Source organism: Arachis ipaensis, chromosome B7 (genome assembly GCF_059453495.1).
Source record: "Arachis ipaensis isolate K30076 ecotype BB chromosome B7, ASM5945349v1, whole genome shotgun sequence".
In the NCBI taxonomy this organism is placed as follows: domain Eukaryota; kingdom Viridiplantae; phylum Streptophyta; class Magnoliopsida; order Fabales; family Fabaceae; genus Arachis; species Arachis ipaensis.
Genome location: NC_142442.1, coordinates 5,037,175 through 5,064,518, shown reverse-complemented (window position 1 = coordinate 5,064,518; position 27,344 = coordinate 5,037,175). Strand labels below are relative to the sequence as shown.

The 27,344-nt window shown below is 37.3% G+C and overlaps 4 protein-coding genes across 5 annotated transcripts; 1 reads left to right on the top strand and 3 right to left on the bottom strand.

The window, feature by feature from the left end:
* Positions 1-7,222: 7,222 nt before the first annotated feature.
* LOC107606469 (uncharacterized) lies at positions 7,223-11,431 on the bottom strand. Its single transcript, XM_088494370.1, has 3 exons — positions 11,148-11,431; positions 10,484-10,991; positions 7,223-7,387 (listed from the first exon to the last, which is right to left on the bottom strand). The coding sequence occupies exons 1-3, from the start codon at positions 11,429-11,431 to the stop codon at positions 7,223-7,225; spliced, it is 957 nt and encodes a 318-aa protein (XP_088350496.1).
* A 1,164-nt stretch (positions 11,432-12,595) lies between these two features.
* On the bottom strand, positions 12,596-13,373 carry LOC148550209 (uncharacterized). The gene is made up of 2 exons (XM_088494368.1): positions 13,285-13,373; positions 12,596-13,175 (listed from the first exon to the last, which is right to left on the bottom strand). The coding sequence occupies exons 1-2, from the start codon at positions 13,371-13,373 to the stop codon at positions 12,596-12,598; spliced, it is 669 nt and encodes a 222-aa protein (XP_088350494.1).
* A 4,197-nt stretch (positions 13,374-17,570) lies between these two features.
* SMG7 (Telomerase activating protein Est1) lies at positions 17,571-23,525 on the top strand. Of its 2 annotated transcripts, none has more exons than XM_016310571.3 (8): positions 17,571-17,809; positions 18,451-18,563; positions 19,093-19,686; positions 19,816-19,938; positions 20,331-20,563; positions 20,665-22,609; positions 22,704-22,830; positions 22,936-23,525. In XM_016310571.3, the coding sequence occupies exons 2-6, from the start codon at positions 18,495-18,497 to the stop codon at positions 22,583-22,585; spliced, it is 2,940 nt and encodes a 979-aa protein (XP_016166057.1). In that variant the 5' UTR covers positions 17,571-17,809; positions 18,451-18,494; the 3' UTR covers positions 22,586-22,609; positions 22,704-22,830; positions 22,936-23,525. The 2 variants fall into 2 exon arrangements, with proteins under 2 accessions (XP_016166057.1, XP_088349203.1); XM_088493077.1 differs by having other exon boundaries at positions 17,593-17,809; positions 22,960-23,525.
* A 37-nt stretch (positions 23,526-23,562) lies between these two features.
* On the bottom strand, positions 23,563-27,085 carry LOC107609776 (hydroxyproline O-arabinosyltransferase PLENTY). Its single transcript, XM_016311802.3, has 9 exons — positions 26,801-27,085; positions 26,022-26,576; positions 25,376-25,443; positions 25,073-25,274; positions 24,817-24,914; positions 24,661-24,730; positions 24,513-24,584; positions 24,318-24,431; positions 23,563-24,057 (listed from the first exon to the last, which is right to left on the bottom strand). The coding sequence occupies exons 2-9, from the start codon at positions 26,397-26,399 to the stop codon at positions 23,983-23,985; spliced, it is 1,077 nt and encodes a 358-aa protein (XP_016167288.1). The 5' UTR covers positions 26,400-26,576; positions 26,801-27,085; the 3' UTR covers positions 23,563-23,982.
* Between the last annotated feature and the right edge of the window lie 259 nt (positions 27,086-27,344).

Here is a 27,344-nt window from a genome sequence, read left to right as displayed (position 1 = left end):
CACCGGATGTGTATCCGCTCTATTCACTCAAATGTTTAAGGGTTAATTCACTCAATTCTCTTCTAATCATGTTTTCCAAAATTTGATTTTCTTCTAACAATCAACACTTATTCAATGCATGCATACATTCATCATGAGGTCTTTCATTTAGGTTGTAATGGGGTTAGGGTCAAGGTAGGATCATTTATGGTCAAGTGGACTAGGATTTGAATCTTTGATTAGCATAGACTTTCCCACCTAGCCTATTTAATGACCTATACAAATGTGAGCTATTCTAATTACCCATTCTTCACTTTTTCTTACATACTCATGCATTTTCTTTTCATTTCTCAACACTTATGCATTGATTCTTAGTGAGCTTCACTTTGGGGCATTTTGTCCCCTTTATTGCTTTTCTTTTTTTTTCTTTCTTTTTCTATATACATTTTTTTTCTTTTCTTTTTTTTTTTCACTTTTATTTCTTTTTCTTTCAAACTATATACAAGAACATTAATGCATAAGGTCTCTACATTTGATCAATACATGAATATGTGCCCAATTCCTAAACATAGAAGTGTATTGCCCCTTTTTATCCCATCCAATGTTCCCAAGCCTCACCAACTTGAATAATACACACTCTCACTAGCCTAGGCTAATCAAAGATCCAAACAAGGACTTTTCATTGGTTTTCCGCCTTGGGCTTGTAATGAGCTAAAATAAGAATGAGTTGGTTAAGCATAGGCTCAAAATTGGCTAACAATGGAGAGTAAAAGGTTGGCTATTTGGGTAAGTGGCAAATGAAATAATGGCCTCAATCATATAAATGCACAAACACAAGAAATAAACGGATATATAGAATCAAGCAAATCAAGGATCACAATCATGGAAAGAGAACAATTTCACACAAGAATGGAAAATAAGTGGTTATAAAATGTAACCACATCAATAGGCTCAAGTCTCACAAGCTTGTGTTCTCAATTCAATACATGCTTCACAAGGTATGAAATTCCAGCAAGTTTCAAAAATTTTCTTTCAATCAATTGGGTTAATGCCCTATATTTAAACTTCTTGAAAAACCTCAATGTTTGACTAAGCATTGTTGTGATTGAAAAATTCAAAAATTTTCCTTAGTTTACCCTTTTCTTTTTCACTCAAAACCAATTTCTTATGCAAAAAGGGGTGACTAAGTTTCACTTAAAACATGATTTCTAATCACAACCACAAACTAAAAGGAAGAATATACAAAAGGAGATATGCAAAAATGTATAAAGAAAAATCAAACTAAAATATGGAATCTATCATCCAAAATATCTAAAAATATCCAAAAGCATCAAAATATCTAAAATCCAAAATAAGCAATAAAAGTATCCAAAGCAAACTAGAAATGCATCAAAATATATACAAAAATGTGCAAAATGAGATAACTAGGCCGAAAAAGTTCACCGGTTCCCAAATAATGCTACCGGTGCCCTCTCCACACTTAAAACCAAGCATCGTCCTCGATGCTAAACCGGAGGATCAGTGGGAGGTACAACGATAGGCTCTGGCTCTGACTGTGGCTGTGGGACCGGCTGAGGGACGGGCTCCTCCTGAGTCTGAGGTGGCTCTGTAGTGTCCTCCTCCTGAAGATCCTGCTCATCGGAGGCCGGAGAATCGGGAAGCGGAGGTAGCTCAGCGCCCAGAGAGATAAGTGCCTGGTCCATCCGATCCAAACGGCGTCTGACATGGTGTCGCTCTCGCTCTAAGAACCGGAAGAGACGCTGGACCAGGAGATAGGTAGGCTCAGGTGCTGCTGAAGGGTCTGTAGATGGTGAAGGAGCTGCGGGTGTCGAAGATGATGGGCCAGCTGTAGGGGCTGGTGGTGAAGGTGTCCCTACGACAGCTCTAGCCCGAGAGCGGCGTCTAGCAGGTGGCTTCTCGTGCACCCAAACACCCCAGGGGATAGTAACCTCCCTGTCATCTGCATCAACTGGTGGTGGGCGCACATCATCATCTGACCACAGGACATCAGCTAAGGCCGCCATACTCGTGACCAATGTAGGAAATGGAAGTAGGCCACGAATATGCGCCCGCCACATGCACTGTCGGATAAGTCTAGGGAAGGAGACATCCTTCCCCTCCATAACACACCCGATCAGCAGAAGCATCTCCATGGGGACATCAGAAAAGTGGGTGGTAGGCAGGACGTAGTGGGCGAAGATCATCTGCCAAGTCCTGGCCTCCCTAGTCAAATGAGTGAATAACATCCCCTTTGGCTTGGTGTTGCCCGCATCCATAACCCATGAAGCATCCGGTGTCCCAATCACGCGCCGAAGCGCCTCATAATCAAAAGTCATGGTATGGATGGCTATCTCAGCCTGATGATGGGCACACTGGTCATGCGGAATGTGTCGGCAATGTAATGCCTCCCCAATGGCGGTCTCGGTGAGCATAATCTCTCTACCCCGCACCTGAACTGAATCCAAGGTCGGACGGAAGAAGTTGCAGTAGAATTCCTTCACCCAAGATATATTAATGTCACCCAAATCCCGGTCAACAAAGTCAATACCTAATTCAAGGATCCGACCGTTAATGCGCCGTCTCACGTCATTAGGTAGGAGCAACTTCTTCTCAATATTTAGCTTCGTGGTTCGATATCTGGAGAACCGAAGCTCACAGTAGAGATTGGGGAATTTGCCAGGATTGGTAGAAGGCAACTGTTGATTCTCTTTATCCTCGTCCTGCAATGGATTCCTAGCATAGTTCTTGTAGATGGAAGGAATGGAGGGGGTAGAGTGTTTTCTCTTCTTAGAGGTGGTGGCTATGGCTTTGCCTTTATCCGACATCCTGAAAAATATGATAGAATATATAAAACATTTAGCATGTAACAAAGAAGACATGTTCAGGATACCAATATCGAAGAGCAATCATGATGTTGCACTGAATATGTAAAAGTGAACAAGTAAACATAAGTGAATGAACCAAGACTGTAATCTTCATTAAAGGCAACATCTCATATCCAAAAGGCAATAACACCATCATATTTTTGAAAGAATTGTTAAAGAGGGTTAAAGGTGAGTGGAAGTAAAACGGTTAAAGAAATTAGTAAGTTAGAGAAGTGGATTAGTGATATGATGATATATAGGCTCAATTGAACGAGAAGTTGCGGTTCATGTTCACAATGATTGTGCAAATCCGGGAGGTCAAAAAGGAAACGGAAATTTGCCCAAAACTGAAATAAAGATCAAAATGAAACTAATTTCCTTGAAAATCGGGCAGCATTCCGGCTTAAAATTGGACGTTCCCAGATAGCAGAATAGCACAAACAGTAAGAAAGCAGCATCAATTAAGCACAGCAGCAGTGGTACAGCATTCAGGCAACAAGAAGTGCATAAAAAGCAGTCCAAAATCAGCATACAACATTCAAACAGACAAACAGCAAGTAAGCACATACGGAGCACTTATCAGGCCTAGAATCAATGTTCTGAAAACCGGACCGGACCGGCCGGTTCAACCCGGTTAACCAAAAACCGGTCATGTAGCCGGTCCGGTCCATGAACAAAACCGCGCTGCAAAAAACCGGCGAAAAAACTGGCCAAACCGGTAGTTAATCGGTGAACTGGACGAACCGGGCCGGTTTTTATACGTGCCGGTTTTTTCCCCTACTAGTCAAACGGCGTCGTTTCTTTAAAAAAAAAAAAAAAGAAAAAGGGGATGAAGAACGCGTGACTTGCTGAGGCTGCCACTCCCCAAATTGAAAACCCAAAGCCAAAATCCCTAATCTCTATTCTCCTTCTCCAAAATCTTCGAAGAAGTGAAGGCTGAAGAGTGAAGAACTGAAGATTGAAGAACCCTCCACCGCCACTCCCAACCATCAGCTCCACTCCCAATCTATTCTCCACTCTCCAACATTGAAGCAGCTTCTGCATACAACGGATCAGAGGACGCCGTGAAGAACACCCGACGTTCGGCCACCTTCGGGCACCGTCGCCGACGTCCGCGCACCGTCGCGCACCGTCGCCCACGCTCGCGCACCTGGGTTTCTGGGTTTCTCCGTTTCTGGCTTCTAGGTTTCTCCGCTTCTGGGTTTCTGGATTTCTGGGTTTAGGGCTTCTGGGTTTGTGGCTTCTGTTCGTGGCTTCGTGCTGTGTTGTTTTCTGGCTTTTCTTCGTTCTTCTCTTGAGGTAAGATCGGGTTTCTGGCGTCTGTTCAGTGTATACTGTTTCAACTTTTTTTTCTGGCTTCTGTTCTTTTATTTTTTTTATATGATTAATCAAATGTGGAATGAATTTGTTGTATACTTGTATGTTGGATTTGAGAATAAAATTGATGCATGTTGAAATTGAAAATTATGTTATGCTCTGTTCTTCAATTTTTATTTTTTTTGAATCTTTTCAAGTCTGCTCTGTTTAGTTTTTTTATTTTGTCGATTCTGCTCTATTGAATGCATATAAAATTATAAATTGTATGAACTTTGAACTATGAATTGATATATTGGTCTGGATTCTGGGTTGCTGGCATTCTGAATTTAGATGGAACAGTCAGAAAATGATCAACAACAACAACATAATGCTGGACAAGAATCTCAGACAGCTTCATCGGTTCTTGTTCTGTTTTTCAATTAATTTTTTTTATTTTGTTAATTATTCTTGTTTTGTTTTTCAATTTTGTTTATTTTGAATTTCGGTATATAAATTCAATTCTGCTATGTTGGATTTGGCTATATTGAGTTTTGTTTATTTCTGCTCTGTTGAATACTGCTCTGTTGAATTTTGGGGTTTAAAATTTAAATTCAATTCTACTCTGTTAATTATGTTGAATGAATGTCGTATGAGTTATATGGATTGATATATTTTTCTGGATTCTAGATTGCTGTCATTTTGAATTTAGATGGAACAGCCACAAAATGATCAGCAACTACAACATAATTCTGTGGGCATCTTCAAGGCTAGAAATTATGGAATTAGCCCTCTCTAGTTGCTTGTTGAGAACCATTGTGAGAACCATTGTATTTTGATTGACTTCATTTAGTGATTTTGTTCAGGTTCACTTTTCTTTTCAACAATCAATATTTAGTCATTGACTGTAAATGTATTTAATTTGTGTAAATTTGTGTTTGTAAATTGTAGTTGTTACTAATTAGAAATTTTTATTTTTGAAGATAGAACAACTAGATAGTGATCAAGCATTACATATATTAATTTTTAATAATTTTATTTAATATTTAATTAAACTGGTTGAACCTCGGTCAGACCATTGAACCAGTGAACCAGTTGCCTTACCGGTTCATTGACCGGTCCGGTTCTCGCAACCTTGCCTAGAATCCTCTATCCAGTCCTAGCTACCTAACCGCAAGTATTTCTAACTAATCCTAACATACAACATTCCAATTCTAACTAACTAACAGGAAATTAACAGAAATGACGGATTGATAGAAAGCAGAATTAGGGCAGGAACCTGGGAGCTGGGCAGAATAAAAAATGAGAAAGGGAATTGGGGTCGGAACGGAAGCAGCAGAATCAGTGAGTCTTGCCGCCGTGGGTGGTGGCGGTAATGGCAGGGCGGTGGTTGCGGCGGCGTTCGGAGGCGTGCGAGACTGAGCCTAATGGATGAGTGAGAGGGAGAAGAGAAAGTGAAGAGGTGTTGGTTGGTGGTGAGAGAGAGAGAGAGGTTGGGTGGTGATGAGGGAGGGCGAGTCGCCGGCGGTGAAGATAGCGCGGCGTCGAAGATGGTGGCGCGGTGGAAGTTTGGCCGGGAGGAGGAAGAGAGGGTGAGTGGCTGGCAGAGAGGAAGTGAATGGATGAGAGAGAGGGGATTGATAGTGGACGGTGGTGGTCGGCGGCCATTAGTGGTGGTTATGGGAGAAGAGAAGAGGGAGAAGAAAAAGAAAATGGGGGGAAGAAGAGGGAAGTGCGCTGCGGCGCAACGCTCTTCGCGTCTTAGGGTTCCCATATTTGGAATCGGCGCGAGCGCGCACATTGCGCGTCCGCGACTATTGAGAGAACGTGGGTCTTACGCGTGCGCGTACAGTGCGCTTAAGCGTGAATGAGCAAAATAGGAAGGGACGCGTGCGCGTACCGTGCGCGCACGCGTGCATGGAGTTGGGCTAGGGGCTTAGAGTTGGCCCAGATCAGGCCTAACTTTCTGGAAAAATGGCCTGAAGGTTGCGCTACTAGATTTGCGCGCACGCGGCAAGTACGCGTCCGCGCGCATTGAGGGGAATGGAGAACCACGCGTGAGCGTACAGTGCGCGCTAACGTGGGGTGGCATATTAGGCAGGGGCGCGTGCGCGTACCTTGCGCGCACGCGTACATGAGATTGGGCCTGAGGCTTAGAGTGGGCTTGAGGCACGCCCAACTCTCTGGTCCATGGCCTAGTTTGATAGCACCACGCAAGGACGCGCGCGCGGCAAGTGCGCGTCCGCGTGCATTGAGGAATTTGTGAAGTGGCGCGCTGGCGCGATGCATGCGCCCGCGCAGATCGGGTTGGGCCTGGGGCCTAGAGCTAGCCCAGAAATGGCGTAACTCTCTGGTTTTTGGCCAAATCATTTGCAGCAGCAAATCGGCGCGGACGCGGTAGGTACGCGTCCGCGCGAACTTCCATGTTCTAATAATCGGTGCGCCCACACGTAGTGCGCGTCCGCGCGGGTCAGGTTGGGCTCAGGGCATAATGTTTGCCCAAGAGAGGCCCAACTCTCTGGAGTGTGGCTCGTGGTGCATGCGCGTCGGGACGCGGGCGCGTACGTTGTGCGCACGCGTCTTTTTTTTTTTTTTTTTTTTTAGAAGAAAAACTTGCTGGGTGCTCCCCTTAGTGTTCACAACTCTTATTCACGCAACCATCATACAATTCACAAAAATGTAATTTTTGATATTATTCATCTACTACTAAACACAACATGCATGTGACTAAGCTAACAATTAAGTTGTACAAACAAATTCGTATGAAACATCTACCTACAATGGTAACTCAAATCACTTATTAAGTAAATTTAAAAGAGTGGAAAGAGTTTACCATGGTGGGGTGTCTCCCACCTAGCACTTTTAGTTTAAGTCCTTAAGTTGGACATTTTGAGAAGCTTATTGTCATGGTGGCTTATGTTTGTACTCATCCTTGAATCTCCAAGGATCTTTGCTTCTCAATTGGTTGACAGAATATCCAACCGTCTTCACCAAGCTTGGGCAAAGTTCAACCCAAGATATGAGTCCCCATAGTTGGTCTTCATATAGCGAATCGGGATCCCATATCTTGTCTTCACACCCATCCATTAGTTGAGTTTCATGGTTTTGTCGGATGAGCGGTTGACATAAAGGTGATTGACACGTAGAATTCTCTTTACTCCACCAATGCTTCCTCCTAGATCCGTATAAAGTGAACCTTGTCCCAACATCATCCCTATACCTTGAGGCCTTGGCCTTGACAAGCTTAACACCTATTTTCCAACCACTACACAACTCGTTTTTACGTTTAATTCCACAAAGAGTTCTAAGTTGGCCATCCGTTTCAATCAAACCATATTCAAGCGAGAAAGTAAAGCTTATGGATAAGAATTTTACCCACTTGAATGTTGTGTTGGATGGTGACTCGGGAAGGGAGGCTTCCCCACACTTAGACAGTGCAAGGTCTACTTCTTTGTGCTCTTCTTTGTGTATTTCCACCTCTTTGCGAGCTTCCTTGATTTCAACATTTCCCCTTTTATCACATAGCTTGGTGTTGTCTTCAAGAACTTTGATTTCTTGCCTAATGGGAGGTGGTTCAATTTTGGATAGAAATTCATTGATGAATAGATCCATTTCTTGGTCAACCTCTTCATATTCTTCAATTTCGATATACACCATGCTAATGGTATCCTCTTGGTAGCTCTCTTTCTCATTGCTCACCAAGGGTATGGGAGGTTGTGCACACTCTTTTATACTTTCAACTCTATGTCCAATGGGAGAGGATTCCATTGTAGAGAGAAATTCATCCATGATTGAATCCATTTCTTGATAAACCGCTTCCAAGTCTCCAACGACGGTGTGCCTTAGAGGTTGTGCACCTTCTTCAACTTCAGTATTGAGCTCCTTGGAAGAGTGCTCCATGAGACTACATTCCCTTGGACTTTCAACATCTCCTAAATCTTCAACCACTTCTTCCTTTTCTTCAATGATTATAGGTTCCTCTAGTTGCTCCAATACAAAATTTGAGTCCTCTTTCTCCACCGAATTTTCCAATTTCACCTTCATACTTTGCTCTTCTTTTGACTTTTCACATGTGGTCACGGAAGTACCTTGAGTATTCAAGCATTGGTGGGCTAAAGTGTGCACCACCTTGGTCAAATTGGTCACAAACTCAAGTGTATCCCGCTTCATGGCTTCTTGTCCTTGGAGTAACAAAGTGAGAGGATCGTCTATTGGGGCTTGAGATGAATAGGAAGGTTCATTATTTTGGAGGGAGGGTTCATGGTAGGAAGGTGGTTCTTCTTGGTAAAGGTATGGAGATGATGAGTATTGAGGTGGTTCTTGGGAGTAATCTTGATATTGTTGTGGTGATTCTAGAGGTTCTTGCTCATAATGGCCATAAAAATATGGTATGGATGATTGGTTATATGATGGATGTGGATCATAGGGTGGTGTTTGGTGATGAAAGGCTTGTGAGAATGGTAGAGGTTCATGTTGAGGATGCGATTCATAGGCATATGGTGGTGGTGCTTGGAAGTCACAATGTGATTCACCATAGCCATTGAATTGACATGCATTAGGATGAGGGTTATACCTATAAGTGTCCGGAGGTTGATGCCAATAGGAGTGATCAATTCCTTGAGGCTCCTCCCGTCTTGGAGTGTTCCATCCTTGGTACATGTTAGCATTGAAGTTCACATTCCCTACAACACAATTAGAGCCAAACTCATAGCCAAAGTGAGAATTCATTATGGAAAAACAAAATAAAACTAACAAAATCTAGTAAACAAGCAAAAGACAAACTATTTACACTATTCACATATGTACAATAACCAATAACATAACACCATTGCAATTCCCCGGCAACGGCGCCATTTTGACGATTGGATTTTTGACGGTTTAGAAATTCACTAATAAAATCTCGTTGTAAAGTATAGTTTCCAAACCAAGCAATAATCCTTTCATACAAAAAGTTGTTTGTCACGAGTACAAACCCCTAAAATTTATAAACCGAAGTATTGGACCTCGGGTCGTTCTCCCTAGGAATTACAATGAAGTGTCTTGTTATTGGTTATGAGTTATTTTGGGGTTTTGGATAAGAAGCATGAAAAGTAAATGGCAATGAAAATAAACTAACAACTATAAAAGGCTCTTGGCAAGATGTGAGAACTAGAAGTCCTATCCTAGTTATTCTTCTCAATTGTGATGAGAATCGTTCATTGCTACCACTTAGTTAACCCTTACTAATTATGGAGGAAAGTCAAGTGGATGAATCAACTTGATTCCACAAGTCCTAGCCAACTCCCAAGGGAAAGACTAGCTTTAGTGGTATCTAAATCAATTAGCAACCTCTAATTATCAATCAACAAAGACATTAGATAACTCAAGCGTCACTAATTACTCTACCATAGCCAAGAGGAACAAAATCTATACTAAAATCCAACCAAGCATTTCATCAAACACTTGGAAGGCATAAAAGAAAAGCAAAGTAAATTGATAACAAAAATAGAATCTAACAACAATTATGGCAATGAATTAACAACAACAATCAAAAGGAACACATTTATTATGAATTACCTCTAATTGAATTGGAAGAATATAGAAAGAACAATACTAGATCTACAACAAAATATAAGAACAACATAAAGGAAATTACAACAAAAGAGTAGAAGAAGATGAATGTAGCAACAAAGAATTGAGAGATAGAAGTGGAAGAACATGAATTAAAATCTAGATCTAAGATTATTGGACTAAACCTAATCCTAATTCTAGAGAGAAGTGAGAGCTTCTCTCTCTAGAAACTAACTTTCAAAACTAAAACTAAGCTAAAGTGATTAGTTAGTTGGGAATGGTGATTATCCTATGTGATGTTATATGCCTTCCCCTTAATCCTTCATCCTTTTATTCCTTTCCCTTAGCAATTTGGCGCCAAAAATGGGTTCAGAAACCCTCTCAAATCGCCAGGCACGTGTTGCATTAATGAGGTCATGTGCCATCATCGGCGCGTGCGCGCACGGTACGCGTGCGCGTCCCTGGTCGATTCTGCAATGTGCGCGCGAGCGCCTTGTGCGCGTGCGCGTGCATGGCTGACTTTGCTTCTTTGACTTTTTATGCTTCTCTCCACTTGTATGCTTCCTTCCTTGCTTCCTTTGATCCATGCCTAGCCTATTTCAATCCTGGAATTACTAGCAAACACATCAAGGCATCTTATGGAATCAAAGAAGAACTAGAATTCATCAAAATAAGGCTTAAAAGGCATGTTTTTACACTTAAGCACAAATATGGGAGAGATAACAAAATCATGCTAATTCCTAGGCTAAATGTGACAAAAGGTTATCAAAATACTCTGAATTCAATGCAAAACAAACCGTCAAATTGGGGTTTGTCAGTAACCCTGCAGTCATCTTGTTATTGACATCAGTGACACAATTTAGAATTGGTGCAAGAATTGTTCTATCCTTGAAATAATTTTCAACGGATAAATTGGATAACTTATCTGGATACACAAAATCAACGAGGTCATCCAAAGCTGTCTCAGAGTTCTTAACCAAAATGTCAGATGGTATATGAACGATCGATTCACCATCTGTTGTATTACCAGCCAAACCATCACCAATTTTGAGTAGCCATTCTGCAAAATTTTTGAGTTCTTGTATGTTGCTGTTTTCACCTAGTGACAATCTCATATTTTTTGTAAGCTTCAAAACCTTGCAGTTATGCCACAAATATGAAGAATTAATAGAAGACTGAATTATATCTTGCCTTGAGCCTCTTGGAATGACAGGTAAAATTTGTCTAAAATTTTTTCCGAGAACAACAACTTTACCTCCAAATGGCAAATGAGCATTATACGAATCTGAGCACCTTAAGATGTCTCTGAGGCATTTGTCTAAAGCTTCGTAACAATACTTACTTATCATTGGAGCTTCATCCCATATAATTAATTTGGCCTTAGATATTAATCTTACAAGAGGACTTTCCTAATTAATGCTACACAAAGAATCTTCATTTATGGTCAAAAAAATTTTAAACCTTGAATGTGCAGTTCTTCCATTAGGCAACAGAAGTCCATCAATCCCACTTGAAGCAACATTTAAAACTATACCTCCTTTAGACCTAATTGAGCATGATATAGTTGACCATAAGAATGTTTTTCCACAACCACCTTGACCATATAAGAAGAAACGTCCACCCATATTACCGCTAACAGCACCAATTATTTGATCGTATGCAAATTTCTGCTCATCAGTTAGCTTTTCTAAATACCCACTTAGTTCACTCGCAAGAGAATTAACGTCAAAGTTCAACTCTTCCATTATAATTATGTCTTCTAAGCTGGACACAAATTTTCTGAGGGATATGGCATTCCACAATATTCTTTCAATGACTTGCCATTTGACTGGAACAAATCTTCAATTTTTGCAAGTGCAATATCTTTTATTTGGACTTCTCACATCATCAAATCTGTATTTTTTCAATTTAAAATAACACAATTATTTAAAAGATTATTAAATTAGTCTCTGACAAAAAAAGTTTGAAATGCATTGTTGATTGATAAATAACACTCCTTGTTTTTGGTTTAAAAAATGCTTCATTAGTAACATGTCCTTTTAAAAATTATTATTGTGATTAACATGGATATCAAAATCATTATAACATAAAAAAAAAAAGGCACACAAACAACCAATCCAAATGCAAGTATTGGAAGTATGTGGATTTAGTTACGGTTTCTTAGATGAAGTAGATATGGTTTACGGCAATGAATTAAAATATGTATTAAGAGAAGGAAGTAAAGCAAGTACGAAACTAATATATATATATATATATATATATATATATATATATATATATATATATATATATATATATATATATATATATATAATTCAATTTTTGAGTAATGTTTTGTTATATTTCCTAAATCTTATCAGAGAAAGAGAAAAAGTTAAAGTGAATACCAATAAATAATTTTGCTATATGTATGATAATTTTACTCCCAAAAAAGGCATTTTGTTAAAGAAAATCACTCTTAAAATTTCTTATCCAATGTTTTTGTTATAATTATAGGCTAAATTGAATTCTACCATGAAAAAAAATTATAATAGACTATAGTTACATTCCATTTGCAGTAATCTTCTTTGTTCATAGAGTACGTCATGAAAGAGAAAATTTCAAGTCTTTTGCCAAACAAAATCTAGTCTACTCATGTTATTTGATGTTAAAAAAATAATAAAAAGTCTCCTTAAAAAAATTGCAGAGTGCCATGTTTTTGCTTCAGAGATTTCATCAATGAATTCTCTGTCATCCTGCAATAGTCCTAGAGCATAGCATGCATCTTTGAAGGAATCATAAACGACACCATCAACTGTTCTTAGATCAGTGAAACTCGTGCATCCCTTTTGAAGGTTCAAAAGTAGCCTTAGATAGTAATCTTTCTTATTCATTGGTGGTATATGAGATATCCTTCCTATGGCATAGCCTTACTTTCTATGAGTCCACATATGATGCTTTCCATTCCAAATAAATTTTGTTGGGAACTCAGAATAAGTCAGATTTCTTGCATCATCATGGGCTTCATTTGCTTTGAACCATCCAATCAACATAGATTTCTTGAAAAAAGATGTCTCAACAACCGACTGAATTGTATCGATATCTTTGTAGACAATTGGCATATCATCAGGAAGATGGAATGACAATCTTATTACTGCTGGTTCCTTCATTTGAATAGGATAACCAAACAATCTCCATGCAGCTTCACATGCTGATATATATCTACAATCATAATAATTACGTATTTTATTTACCTGAGATCCATTATTTTGATAAAATGCAGCTGTCACCCTGTCATTACCCTTGTGAAGATACTTGAACAGATATTTGATTGCTGAAGTTTGGCAAGTATATTCAATATTGATGTGACATCCAAATTTTAGAAGAAGACCGGCATTGTATGGAACTATGAAGGAGTTGTCAACCTCAACATTTTTCTTTGATACAGTTCGCCCATCATCTCTTCTTTGATATCTTGAAAATCCTGCTTCGTCAATAATTGTCCATTCTCTGAATGTTTTGGAAAAAAACTGAGCATTTACCATTGATCATGCATTGGCTCTTACTATTTAAATGACCGCATGGACCATGAACCATATATTTCTCAATAGCAGCATACAATTTTGGATTTTCCCTCTTATCTGGAATCTTTGTCTTAATAACATTGTCTATGTCATCGACAGTTCGTGGTTTTGATTCTGGATGCATGAATAAAAGAAGATGGGCGTGAGGTAGACCTATCTTCTGAAACTCTATGGTTAGACAATTTGCAATTTTAAAGATATGATGATACTAATAATTTGGACAAAGTAAATAAATATTTATGCGAAAATCTAAAGCATATAAGACTAAGTACATTGCAAATAAGTTAGATAGTGTGATTTAAAAAATAGTTGATTCTAAACTAAACTATATAAACCTAAGCGTGTAGTGCAAATAAGCACGATAAAGTAAATATGAAAAATTTATGCTAAAATAAAATCATATAAAACTATATAAGTGTACCATACAATGAGCTTGAGGTAATACAAACTATATAAATGCAATGTAATACACTCAAGATAGTACGCTATCGAATGATCGTACCATGTAAGTGCTATATACATAATTGTTTCTTAATAATGATGGTGTCCTATACAATGAGTGTACTATAGATAATATAGATAGAGTAAATAAAAACTCGTAGGAAGATTAATTATACTTACATCCAATAATCTTTCTAAAGAATGTTCCTTTCTTCAATGCCTTAATTAATTTATCAACCTTCAACTTGAATATTTTACATAAGATGTATGGTCTATCCTCTGCATGGAGTCCTTGGGATGTTACTTCTCTTTTTATCTCATTTCATTCTGGATTACATGTCATAGTGATAAAGTAACTTGGATATCCAATATATTTACATATTGCAAAAGCATCTTTGCAATTGTTGAACATGTAACTTGTATATCATATTAATGTTTACTATGAGTTTGTTTGGACGTCATTTTTAAAAAAAAGATATTACAAAAGTAAAAGTAATTTTATATTTAGTTATCTTATATAAAAAGATATTTTTATTTATCAAATATGTTTGGATAAAATAAGATAAAAATATTTTTTTCATTTATTATGTGAAAAAAAAATATATATATATATTTTAAAAAAAGATCTTTTAAAAAAATGTATAAATTATAACTTCTCAAAAAAGATAATTTTTTTATATTTTGCTAGTACTTTTACTTCGGAAAAGCTCTGCATCCATATATTTTTTACATGGTTGTTAACCAAGTAATTTTCTCCACACGCGCGTCCCCCACCCTTCACTCGTTTGTCATACACGCGCTACATATAACGTGCTGCAACCTAAAGTTTTGCTCAACGTAAACCTTCTGCTGCAATGTAAACTTCCTTCTTCTTCTTCTCTACTCACGTTCTTCTTCTCGTTTTCTTATTTCGATCTGGTTGCATTTATCTTCTTCCTATTCTTCTTCGTTTTTTTTCTTCGATCTGCACTTCTGAATCGAAACAATAAATGACTCAATTTCAAATCAGGAGAGCGATTTGGATTACTCTTCTGAAATGAATCAAACTGACAAAGTTTGGATTATTCAATTTTGAATCAAATTGAATGGAATGCAATTGCTAATTTGAATTGAATTAAATGGACGAAGGTGTACTGAATTGAATTGAATTAAATTGATAATATGTAAATTGTAGGTAGAGTTATTTGAATTTGATTTTATATAATGGATTATGTTTCGTTCACTCAGTACTATACAATTGTTTCACCATGAGTACTGTGTTCGGTTCATTCTGCAGAAAGCTGTTTGAATTTGATTTTATATAATGGATTATGTTTCATTCACTCAATACTATACAATTGTATTGTGTTCGGTTCACCATGAGTACTATGTTCGGTTCACCATGAGTACTGTGTTCGATTCACCATGAGTACTGTGTTCGGTTTATTCTGCACTATTCAAAATTCTTCTTCCTTACCTTCTACTGCTCTTCACCAGAGAGAGAAGGATGAAAAGACAAAAAAATACAGCAGTAGCAACAACAAAAAAATGACGATAGGGTTTCAGGGCTTAGGGTTTTAGGGTTTAGGGTTTATGGGTTCAGGGTTCAGTGTACAAGGGTTCAGTGTGTTTCAAACTTTCGGTTCGCCCCGTATATTAATTTCGGTTCATCGTGTTCATGGTTGAGGGTTTAGGATTTAGGGGTCTAGGGTTCAGGGTTCAGGGTTCAAGGTTTTAGGAGTTTAGGATTTACGGTAGGGTTCATGGTTTAGGGTTTAGGGTTTAGCATTCAGGGTTTAGAGTTCAATGTTCAGGGTTCGGGTTCAGGGTTTAGGGTTTAGGGTTTAGCGTTCAGAGTTCAGAGTTCAGAGTTCAGGGTTTGGGTTCAGGGTTTAGGGTTTAGAGTTTAGGTTTTAGGGTGTAGGGTTTAGGTTTTAGGTTTTAGGTTTTAGGATGTAGGATTTAAGGTTTAGGTTTTAGGGTTTAAGGATTTAGGGTTTACGGGTTCAGGATTCAGTCAGGGTTCTGGTTTTAGTGTTTAGGGTTTAGGGTTCAGTGTTTAGGGGTTCATAATTTTTTGGTAAATAGGAGAGCGATTTGGATTACTCTTTTGAAACGAATCAAACTGACAAAGTCTGGATTATTCAATTTTGAATCGAATTGAATGGAATGCAATTGCTACTTTGAATTGAATTAAATGGACGGAGGTGTACTGAATTGAATTGAATTGAATTAATAATATGTAAATTGTATGCAGAGTTATTTGAATTTGATTTTATATAATGGATTATGTTTCGTTCATTCAGTACTATACAATTGTTTCACCATGAGTACTGTGTTCGGTTCATTCTGCAGAAAGCTGTTTGAATTTGATTTTATAGAAGGGATTTTAGTTTCGTTCACTCAGTACTATACAATTGTATTGTGTTCGGTTCACCATGAGTACTATGTTCGGTTCACCATGAGTACTGTGTTCGGTTCATTCTGCACTATTCAAAACTCTTCTTCCTCACCTTGTATTGCTTCTTCACCAGAGAGAGAAGGAGAAAAAGACAAAAAAATACAGCAGCAGCAACAAAAAAAATGACGATAAGGAGAAAACACGTGAAGAAGAATGAACGCGAAAAAAGAGGAGAAGGAGGAACGCGAAGAAGAAGAAGACGCTCCGTGCGTAAACGAGCGTGAAAAGAAGAAGAAGAAGAAGAAGCGCGGGAGAAGAAGGAGAAGCGTGGGGGAGAAGAAGCGTTGGGCAAGAGCGATTTCGTGTGTGTTGGGCGCGTATATTTCACATTTCATTTAATAGTATTAGGTTTTTTGGTGTTGGACCAACTTGATTACATGGTTACATGAATGTGTAGCATCCCTGCTTTTACTTATACTGGTAGAAATTTGTCAAACACACTAAAAAAAAATTTTTTTTTTTATCAATTTAATAGCACCCGAACAAATACTATATGTTAATTACATATCTTATGTTTATGCTTAAATATTTTAGGGTCATTTTTGTTTTGGGTCTTATTAACAAGTGTTTTAAAGGTATTATATCTAAGATATTTAATAAATTAAATTTTTATTGACAAGCTAAATAGTTAAAAATTTTAATATTTATTATCTATAACATTGTGTATATAAAAAGGATTAAAAATATTTTGGTACAAAAATTCTTTTTTTTTAAAATACAATTTTCATATATTTTATACGAAAAAAATTTGCAAATAAAAAAATTTCTTAAAAATTATTAGCATAGTAATAAATTTTAACACTCCTCACCATTTATGAAATTTCAATTATGTCAGATCAAATTAATAAAAAAAAAAGACAGTTCCAATACAATAAATAAATAAAAGGAAAAGATTATATAAAAAAAATTAATGGTTGAAATTTCTAATTTCCACCCTCACAAGTAAGAATAGATCACTCCTCAATTTTTTAAGAGGATTTTGAAATCATTAACTCTCCAAATTTTACTTTTAAAATAATAAAATCAATTACAATTTTTATTGAACAATTTTTAAATAATACCAACATTAAATATATGAAAAAATTATACAATAAAAAAAAATAATTTAAATACACTGCAAGTATAAAAAAATTGATATATTTATCTGATTATCATTAAAATGTTAAAATTTTTGCATAAAAATTCAATATAATTTGATAACCTTAAAAAAATATTTTATATGAATAACAGTAAATAAAAATTAAATTCTAAAGATAACATTTAATCTTATTATCATTTTGGTGACTTAATGTTATCTTTAAAAATAAAAGATTATGATAACAATTCTTAAACGCAATAAAGGAAAGGGTAGATGTAGGGTCAAATTGAGAAATAAGAATAGAAGAGCAAAACGACACGAAACGGCGTCGTAAAAGCACCGCCTGTAAGGAGAGAAAAAGAAGGTTCTTATCCCATCCATCATCCCCTTTGAAAACACCAACAAAACAATTAAACATTGAAACGAACCAAACAGAAAACACAAAAATCTACGCCCCTTTTTCTCTTCTCTCTCCTCTTTTCCTTTTTCTTCTTCTTTCTTCCTTCTTTCTTTCTTCCCCTTTCGTCAACCAAACCCTAATCTACGCCTTCATTCCTTCTTCCATCTTACGCTCCTTCGATTTCCGCTTTCGATCACGCAGGTCACCTATTTCCTTCTTCCAATTCTCTTCTTTTTTTTTTCTGTTTCTGTTGACCTAGTTTATTTGAAAGAAAAAAGCTTTTTCTTAATGCATTCGTCGCTTTTAGGGATAATTTTTAGCTTATTGTTGTTGTATGTTGCATCGATTTCTTCGATTGTGCCGGATCTGGTATTGTTTTTGAGTAATAGGTTCGTTGCCGATGCATTATCTCGAGTTTTGTACGTTTGTTCGATGGGGTTTTTTTTTTATGCAGTCACTGTACCAGTGGGAACAAAGGGGGAATTTGATGTTTGGATTTGATGCATTTAATTTTTGGTTTTCCTTACCTTCTTATGATAGATAGGACCAAGCCTTGTTTTGCGATTTTGATGAGTGAGTTTTTTTTAAGTCATTTAGGGTTGTATTCATTTAGGAGTGAAATTGGTCTGCAGTGTGTTTTTGACTGAATTATTGGTTTTGGATTTCGGTTTCGGTGGGTACATTTTATGTTGTATTGTAATAGAGAGGCTGCCTCCTTTTGTATTGATTGTTGGTGAATTTATGCAGCATCAATTTGCAGTTTATTTATATTGCTTAAATGACCGATTTAGATTTTTTTTCCCCCTGAACTGACCAATTCCTTTGCTATTTTTTTTTTTTAGGTTTTATGCAGCTTGGGTTTAGTCAGTTTATATTTTGATGGACGATGATAGTAGATACGGATAAAATGTCTGCTCCTTCGTCAAGGGAGCGTGCCCAACGCCTTTATGATAAGGTAATGCTCCCCTTCTCTCACCATTGTCATTGTGAGCTTGATTACCGAGCAGGGCTTTATTTCTCTGAATCTTTTATCATCTACCAAGATAAATGTTTCATGAATCTGGTTACTTATATCTAGCTTATTTGTGTTTTCTTAATTTAATGTATTTATATAATAAGTTTAGATCTATTTAGAGGCATGGGCTTTAACGATAACTGTCATTCCCCCCTTTTCCAATGGCGAACAAAACTCCACTGAACAACATTGCATTTTCTTTTTTCCTATTTCGCAAGTGATTCCTTGTCTCACTACCCTGATTTTTATTATTTTTGCATAGACTGTTGCTTATATCGATGTTTTGGATGCAGCTTTATTTTAGCGTGAACAAAGCATCAAGCATGCACTTTCCTGTTCTCGTCTTTTGTGAATGCCATTGTGTGATGTGGCTTACTTGTTTACTATTACTTGCTCAAATTTATTAAAAAAGATTATTTTTTGTTATATTAACCAAAAAATAATTTTCTAACATGCCAATTTTATTTAGAACCTTGAATTGGAAAGCAAGCGGCGGAGATCAGCCCAGGCTCAGGTCCCATCAGATCCAAATACATGGCCACAGATGCGTGAGAACTATGAAGCAATAATTCTTGAGGACCATGCTTTTGCTGAGCAGCACAATATTGAGTATGCGCTATGGCAGTTGCATTATAAGCGGATTGAGGAATTGAGGTCATACTTTAGTGCTGCTCTTGCTTCTGGCTCAAAATCAACTGGGAAAGGTCCAGCGCGACCTGATCGGATAAATAAAATTAGGCTGCAATTCAAGGCTTTCCTTTCTGAAGCATCAGGATTTTACCATGATCTTATTATGAAAATAAGAGCAAAGTATGGTCTTCCTCTAGGGTACTTTGAGGGTTCAGAAAATCGGGTTGTGATGGAGAAAGATGCAAAGAAATCTGCCGAGATGAAGAAAGGTTTAATATCATGTCATCGTTGTTTGATATACTTGGGTGATCTTGCTCGTTACAAAGGACTGTATGGCGAAGGTGACTCAGTGAAGCGAGAGTTTGCAGCAGCTGCTAGTTACTATTTACAAGCTGCTTCTCTATGGCCTTCAAGTGGAAATCCCCATCATCAGGTACTTTGTGGCATTCTTCAACTGTTTATGCCTCTGATTTATTTTTGGTAGTTAACATCTCATATGCGAAGTGTGCCTTATAGGTATTGTATGCCATTTTGATAAGTATTTCTTCTTCCTCCTTTTTAGCTTGCTTTATTGGCTTCATATTCTGGGGATGAGCTGGCAGCTGCTTATCGATATTTTAGGAGTCTGGCTGTGGAGAGTCCATTTTCAACAGCCAGAGATAATTTGATTGTTGCATTTGAGAAGGTAATGAGACCATGGAGGTTTTTTTCTTTCCCTTATCTTGTTTCATAAGGGTTAAGTGTTATCTTGTTCTTTGTTTTTGTGATGCGATGCAGCTCTTTATTTTCCCGTATATTTTGCTTGTGCATAGGAGCAACAATTGTGCTTTTTGACTTAATCTTCCTGTATTTTATCCCTATTATTTTTTTGCCTTGTGATTTATTATACACAAGTAATGTATTTGATGTTTTAATGCCATTTCTAGTAAAAGTGGTCAGTGGTGACAAGTATGCCTCTGAACTTGGTTGTCTGTTTGTTTTCATGTTTTGATGTCTGGTGTTGGCTTTTGCCTACAAATCCTTCTTATATGATCTTCTGGCATTACTTCCTTACTAAAAGTTTTTGTAATACCACAGAATCGTCAAAGTTTCTCTCAGCTTTATGGAGATGTCAAAGCTCTTGCAGTCAAGGATAGTCCTGGGAAGTTGACTGGAAAAGGAAGAGGAAAAGCAGAAGGGAAACTTGCAACAAGGGGTAATGATGCAGAAGCTTGTCCCAAAAAGGAAGGAACATCTAGTATACAAGAGACATACAAGTCCTTCAGCACTTGCTTTGTCCGTCTAAATGGAATATTATTCACTCGAACAAGGTATATAATCTTGATCTACCAATGCTATGCACTCCCTTTTATCCATTACATTATTAATATGTTCTGACTTTCTTTTCACTTTGTTTCTTTCATGATGGCAGCCTTGAGACCTTCACCGAAGTTCTCTCTCTTGTTAGCACTGGCCTGTGTGATCTTCTGCCAACAGGGCAGGAGGAGGAGCTGAATTTTGGCACAGACACTCTTGAGAATGGACTTGCCATCGTCAGGATTGTTTCCATTATTATATTTACTGTTCATAATGTGAATAAGGAATCTGAAGGGCAAACTTATGCTGAAATTGTACAGCGTGCTGTTCTACTTCAGAATGCATTTACTGCAGCTTTTAAATTGATGAGTTTCATGTTAGAGAGATGTGCACAGCTGTATGATCCTTCTCGTAGTTATCTTTTACCTGGCATTATGGTTTTTGTTGAGTGGTTGGCATGCTGTCCCGATCTTGCTGCAGGCAATGATGTGGACGAGAATCAGGCAATTGTTAGATCAAAATTTTGGGATCATTGTATATCCTTGTTAAATAAGCTTCTTTCAGTTGGGGCTATGTGTATTGAAGACAATGAAGAAGAGACTTGCTTTAATAACATGAGTAGGTATGAAGAAGGGGAGACTGAAAACCGGCTTGCTTTGTCTGAGGACTTTGAGTTAAGAGGGTTTGTCCCACTTCTTCCTGCACAAACCATCTTGGATTTTTCCAGGAAGCTTTCCTTTGGAAATGATGGTGAGAAGGAAAGAAAAGCTAGGGTCAAAAGGATTATAGCTGCAGGAAAGGCTTTAGCAAATGTTGTTAGGATTGATCAGAAAATGATATATTTTGACCAGAAGGGAAAGAAATTTACAGTTGGTGTTGAGCCCCAAATCTCAGATGATCTTATTCTGCCCTCTGGTTCTGGCATTTCTGGTGCTGATGAATTGTTGAAGGAAGATACAACAGACAAAAAGGTGGGAACTGTACTGCCTGACCAACACCAGCATGTTGAAGGAGAGGATGATGATGAAGTTATTGTTTTTAAACCTATAGTAGCCGAAAAACGAAATGATCTGGTAGCTGTGTCATCAAGGGTGCCCCATGAAAACTCAATAGCTTCTGGAGAGCATATTAAATTTCATGTGAATTCTGCTTTGAACTCCGTCAATCATATGAACCATCAACCATCCTTGCATGCTTCTGTTAGTGGTCCAGTTCCGCAACACCTGCAACCAGTTCAGCCACATTCTTCAAGATGGTTAGAGGAGGTTTCTCTTGCAAACAGTTTAAAGGGTCTTCGATTCTTTGAGAATGGGCATGTGATGAAACCTGACCTGGCACTGCAAGATTCAGGGGCATTCTCTAACCATACTGCACGTTCTGTCCCTATCCAGCAAGCTGTTGCTCCCGATGCGAGTGTACTTTATGGTCTCTCCAAAGCTCAAGACTTTGTTATATCATCCAAAGCAGATGCTATTGCAGCCTCTGCGATTACTACTGATAACTCTGTTTTGAAGACATCATCAGCTCTGCAAGCTGGCTCTAGAAAATCTCCGGTTAGCAGACCTTCTAGGCATCTTGGACCTCCACCTGGTTTTAGTCAAGCTCCTGTTAAACAGGGTATTGAACCTGTTAGTTCAGATTTAGTTAATGGGAATCCACTTTTGGATGACTATAGTTGGTTGGATGGATATCAGCTGCCTTCGGCAACCAAAGGTTTAGGTGCCAATGGTTCTCTTGGCTACCCCGTGTCAAATCCTCTTCAAGGCAGTAACAACGGCTTGAATGGGATAGTTAGCTTTCCCTTCCCTGGCAAACAAGTTCCATCTGCACAGGTGGAAAAACAGAATGGCTGGCAAGACTATCAGACATCTGACCTTTTGAAAGCACACCATGATCAGCAGCTGTTACTGCAACAGCAGCAGCTTTATCTGCAGCAACAGCAGCAGCAGCAGCTCGCATCAGGAAATCAGCCGTTTACATCATTGCCTGAGCAATTTCAAGGACAGTCAATCTGGACAGGTCGTTACTTTGTGTGATGTGCCAGTATACAAATATTGACGGTATGCTTCTGATCTTGATTAATTGCCATTGGTTTGATCAAATTCATTCTGTTAAATTTGAATTTCTTGACAATTTTTTTTAATGATGTTGAAGGAATATTATGGATGTGCTGTGCATTCCTTTTGCTTCCCATTCAAACTCCAGATATGCTGCCTTGTCATTGAATGTTATTGGGAGTTTATTTGGATAGACTCGGTGCTGGAACTTGCTACTACAACAGGTGGGTGCCAAATAATTATATTTATATTTACAGATTCCTTTTTCTGTTTGTTCCGGTGACTATTGGACTGTTGAGTTTGCTGTAACATGTATAAATTTATTGTAGATTTTGATAAGCTCATCAGTGCAGATGAGGGAGGATAAGCAAGCATCTTTACTGTTCAAAGTTGTTAAGTAAACACCTTGTCTGGTTGGGTGGATAGAAGGTGATAAATAAAAGATTATCCATTCGTCTTGAAGCTTGTATCTTCTGGGATTGGTGGTATGACAATGGTTTGTTCGCTTCTCTAGTGGGAAAGTCATAAATGGTGCACCGGTAAGAATCCACCATCATCTAGCGGCCCTGTTATACACAGTGCTCTTCAATTCTCTGGCACTTACTTTTTCTACTTGGAAGCTTCAGACTAGCTGGGAAAGTTGGTAGGTGTGAAGTGGTTTTCTGAAGTCGGATATTTTGGGTTTTATAAATAATAATGACTTTGTGGGTCACGGCTGAGTTTAAGTACTTCTGTTTCAGTGTTTCAGTGGTTTCATATTTGTTAAGGTTCTAATAATGTGTTATTGTATATGACCATTGACTCTACGGTTTCATTGTCTCTGTCTTTTTGTTCTCTAAGTCGAGGATAACTCGAACTTCATAAAATAAATATTCCCTTTGGATTTTTATGGATACTCTTTAGTTTTCTGGATGTTAAATCACACATTCTACTTTATTCTGATAACACAAAAGGTATTATGTAACTTTGAAAACCGTTTACAATGCAAAGGTTTCACCCACAAATCTTTGAAGTAAAAACCAAGTTTCAGATAAAACCTTTTGAGGCAAGTAACATGATTTTACGATCGAATGAACTATGAAGTTTCGTTGGGCAAAAATTTAAGCATGTAATAGCCTGTAATTACATGTTCTGAGTTCAATGAATCTGAGGGACTACTAAAAAATATATATATAATAAGAAAAACCAAAAATAAAACTATTTCCATAGCTCGGAACAAAAAAAATTCTTTGTATTCAAGACAATTCCTCTCTCAGTAAACTATTTGACATGTATTTAAATCAGTATTGGTGGCCCTCATGTTTTTTAAGTCAATGAAATAGCATGATTGCCCCCAAGGCTTTATGGCGTGTATATAGATCTGTTATCTTTTTGCATCAGCTTTTTCTATTCAATGAATCCCATTCAGGAATGTTTGCAGTAGCCTCGTTCACCATCTTTACAAGCCTCACCTACAAAATCATCATAATTGATACACATACATAAGGGCCTTAATGAAATGAAGCTTCAGTAGTTAAAACACAATCTCAGAAAAACACTTCATACAACAAATGAGGATTTTGCTGTGGTTTCAAACACAATCTGCAAGCACTCAACACTTGGAAGCCATTTGATTTAAAATGTTCTAGGGTTCTATTATCAAATTGTCTATCACTTGCCTTTTGGCAATGATAATGTCAATCTCAGAAATAGTTGCCAGAAAAGCACTTACCACACTTTTGGGAACACCGGGAGGAGGCAAGGAAAGGTTTTTGGGTGGAGGACCCAGAAGATATGATCTCTTGTCAAATCGCCATTCGCCAATTTTCCCATATGTTAGTTGTCCCTGGAAAACAAACTCAGTAAAGAACAAATAAGTTATGCATCAAACACATTTAAGCCACAAGACCAAAAGAAGTGAATTTACCTTCAAATTGTAGTCACATCCATAAGTATAATGAATGATAAACTTCTTCCCAACATGCAAGTCCCATGGTGGCTGAAAATTCCCAAAGATTCATGTAACTACTAAGAAGAAAAAAGGAATGGAAAAACATGATATGAGCAATTCAAACCTGCAACATAAAGTCTTTTCGAAGAATATGCTTTACGCCGTGCAATGCAGACGCCACCGCATAAGCATACCTTTCATTCAACAGAGAACAATCAGTCAACCCTTAGAATCCTTAAACATAAATCTTTCGAATGGCGAATTCTGTAGTGATACTCACATTTCTAGCACCCATCCAAAAGCTTTATCAGTTTCTTGATCATCTTTCATTCTCAATGAAATATTCACCCATGTTGGAGCAATTTCCTCCATCAGGGACTGTTTGATGATGAAGAATCAATGCAATAAAACCAAGCTATTGCGAAATCAGGTATATTTGATATTACTATAGCTATGACAGTTAAAAGCTATGAGGATCACAGATTCACAACAAGAATCAATAAGGCACCTCATACAATTACTAAGCGAGACTTCACCTTCTGAATGATCACAGGAGAGTTGCCAATAGGATCGACATCAGTAACAGGACCCTTGTCCTCCGGATAGAATTTCCTAATTAGTTTTTCATTTTCGACCGGTTTTATATAGAAAAATGGATACCCTGCTGGTTGGGATCCGTGAGCCAAATTCGGCAAAGGATTTACAAATATATGGTCAGGTTCAGCCATCAGAATATATCTGCAACAACCATAAAATGCACAGCTTCTTAGATTTTTTTATCGGATAATACGAATATTCTAGAGCGAAAAAGAAGAAAAGAAGCATGAGTTGGACATTACTCTTCCTCAATATCTGCTTTCTCTAGCCACTGAACAAAGGCCCATGGTCTATTTAGGACAATATAACCCTGTATAAAAAGAAAGATATAAATTATGAGCATCAATCATTGTTATCAAAGATTAGAATGCTCAAGAGCAGTATAATAAATAGCCTTGAGTAGATTTGCATAAATAACAATGAATATGTAACATCAACATGACACCATGGACAAGGCTGAAATTTCCCAGTGATCTTGGTTTTTCTTGAACATAGAGATGATGCTATATTGCTATGCTATAGAGTGTAGAAACCTCTACGAAAAATCGCCCTAAACTTTACTACAAGTCTTACAAGCTATCCTCTTATCACTCAGCACTTAAAGTTTCTATGATCTCCCTACAGAATCAATTCTTGCATCAGAACTAAAACTGTAGCAACAAAATACTCGAGAGATAAAATCGTTGAACGGCAAAAACAATTAGCATTAAAACATCGATAACCTGGAGTAAGAAGACTATTATCTTAACAGAAAGTAACTTGATTCTGTATATTAAGCTTTGTAGATTTGATATTGGTCAAGGATTCACCCATCAAAATTCAAACACAGGCCTAGTGATGAAATGATACAAATTCTCACAGCAGCATCAGAAAAAAAAATGTACATACCCGATCCAAGCCCTCAGGCAGGGGATCAACCACAAATGTAGGTATCTCATCCATCAACTGATCTGCCTTTCCTGAATGCAGAATCCGAGTGAACTTTCCCATGTCTGATCCAGGCATGTCCTTCACTTTCTTATACCAGTAGTACATGATCCTACATTGCCATTGGCTGTAAGCAGCATCGGTCGCAGTCAATGCAACATGGTATTTCAAATTAGAGCTGGTTGACTCCATGACTTTCTTATCAAAAGGTTCCAACAAACCTCCAGCCTTATGTTCTATGATCAATGACACAAAGTTATAAGTGGCAAACAAAAATCCCAGCACCATAAGCAGCATGAGTAGTGTCTTCCCACGCCCCATGTTTTTCCTCACAATCATTTTCCAAAATCCTTTTTCACTTATTAAAAAAACTATGGATTCTATGAATCTCCAGAAGCCAACTAACTGAGATTTACAACCAACACATTCATACCACACTAGTCCTTAAAAAAATCACACTTTTCAGCTCAAAGCTATGGTCAGTGGTTGCTCCACAAATTCAAAAAGGAAAAGAATCTGCATCAAAAGAATAATAAAATAGTTATATATATTTAATGAAGTCAATGTGCCACCACATCAGAATCCTATATATACAAAAGAAGTCAACAAGGAATGGTATTTAAACCAAAGGCAAATAAAAAATCATAAAATGAAATATCAAAAACCTTAAACGCAAATAAGAAGAGAAGCAGAATATCATATTTGAGCTACAATTAACTAAGATAGACTCTCAGACTCACATATACAGATCAGATCTCACACGCCAATTGGAAACACCCCACTGAAGAAAGGCTCAAGCTTTGAAGCAAAACATGCACAAAAGAACCCAACTTTGGCATGAAAAAATGATGGGCAAGAGGATTTTCAGGGAAAGCAAAGGAAAGTGGTGGATGAATGAAGAGAGAGAGAGAGATTTATTTATGGGGTTTTGACTTTTTTTTAACTGGAAGTCATACGTTACTCATAAGAGTCCGATTATGTGCTGTGTGTGTCATACATAACTCAAGCGATTACTCAAATCCTATAAGTTTATAGAATTCAATTCTGATGTTTATAGTAAAAAATAATTTTATAAATGTATCTAATTAATTACTTATAATTACATTCAATCAAATTATTAATTATTTGAATTGTTTAGTATTAACAAGAAAATGTTTGACCATTTGAATAAACGGTTTAATTAAATTTATTTTAAAAAATAAATTTAAATAATAAATGTTTATATTAAAAGTAGTTTATAAATAAATTATTTTGTATTTGATTTTTTAGTTCTAAAAGTGTTTA

Bases quoted from the DNA above. Each gene is read 5' to 3' on its own strand.
- LOC107606469 (XM_088494370.1), bottom strand. From the start codon at position 11,431: ATGGAAGAGTTGAACTTTGACGTTAATTCTCTTGCGAGTGAACTAAGT. The intron at 10,992-11,147 runs GTTTAAAATTTT...CAAATGCCTCAG, and splicing joins GGAAGAACTGCACATTCAAG to AGACATCTTAAGGTGCTCAG. The intron at 7,388-10,483 runs GTTTGTTTTGCA...GTTGGAAAATAG, and splicing joins TGACAAACCCCAATTTGACG to GTGTTAAGCTTGTCAAGGCC.
- SMG7 (XM_016310571.3), top strand. From the start codon at position 18,495: ATGATAGTAGATACGGATAAAATGTCTGCTCCTTCGTCAAGGGAGCGT. The intron at 19,687-19,815 runs GTACTTTGTGGC...CCTCCTTTTTAG, and splicing joins GTGGAAATCCCCATCATCAG to CTTGCTTTATTGGCTTCATA. The intron at 20,564-20,664 runs GTATATAATCTT...TCATGATGGCAG, and splicing joins ATATTATTCACTCGAACAAG to CCTTGAGACCTTCACCGAAG.
- LOC148550209 (XM_088494368.1), bottom strand. From the start codon at position 13,373: ATGCATCCAGAATCAAAACCACGAACTGTCGATGACATAGACAATGTT. The intron at 13,176-13,284 runs GTATGCTGCTAT...CAAAACATTCAG, and splicing joins AAGAGGGAAAATCCAAAATT to AGAATGGACAATTATTGACG.
- LOC107609776 (XM_016311802.3), bottom strand. From the start codon at position 26,399: ATGATTGTGAGGAAAAACATGGGGCGTGGGAAGACACTACTCATGCTG. The intron at 24,915-25,072 runs GTGAAGTCTCGC...ATCATCAAACAG, and splicing joins CTCCTGTGATCATTCAGAAG to TCCCTGATGGAGGAAATTGC. The intron at 24,731-24,816 runs GTGAGTATCACT...GTTGAATGAAAG, and splicing joins TTTGGATGGGTGCTAGAAAT to GTATGCTTATGCGGTGGCGT.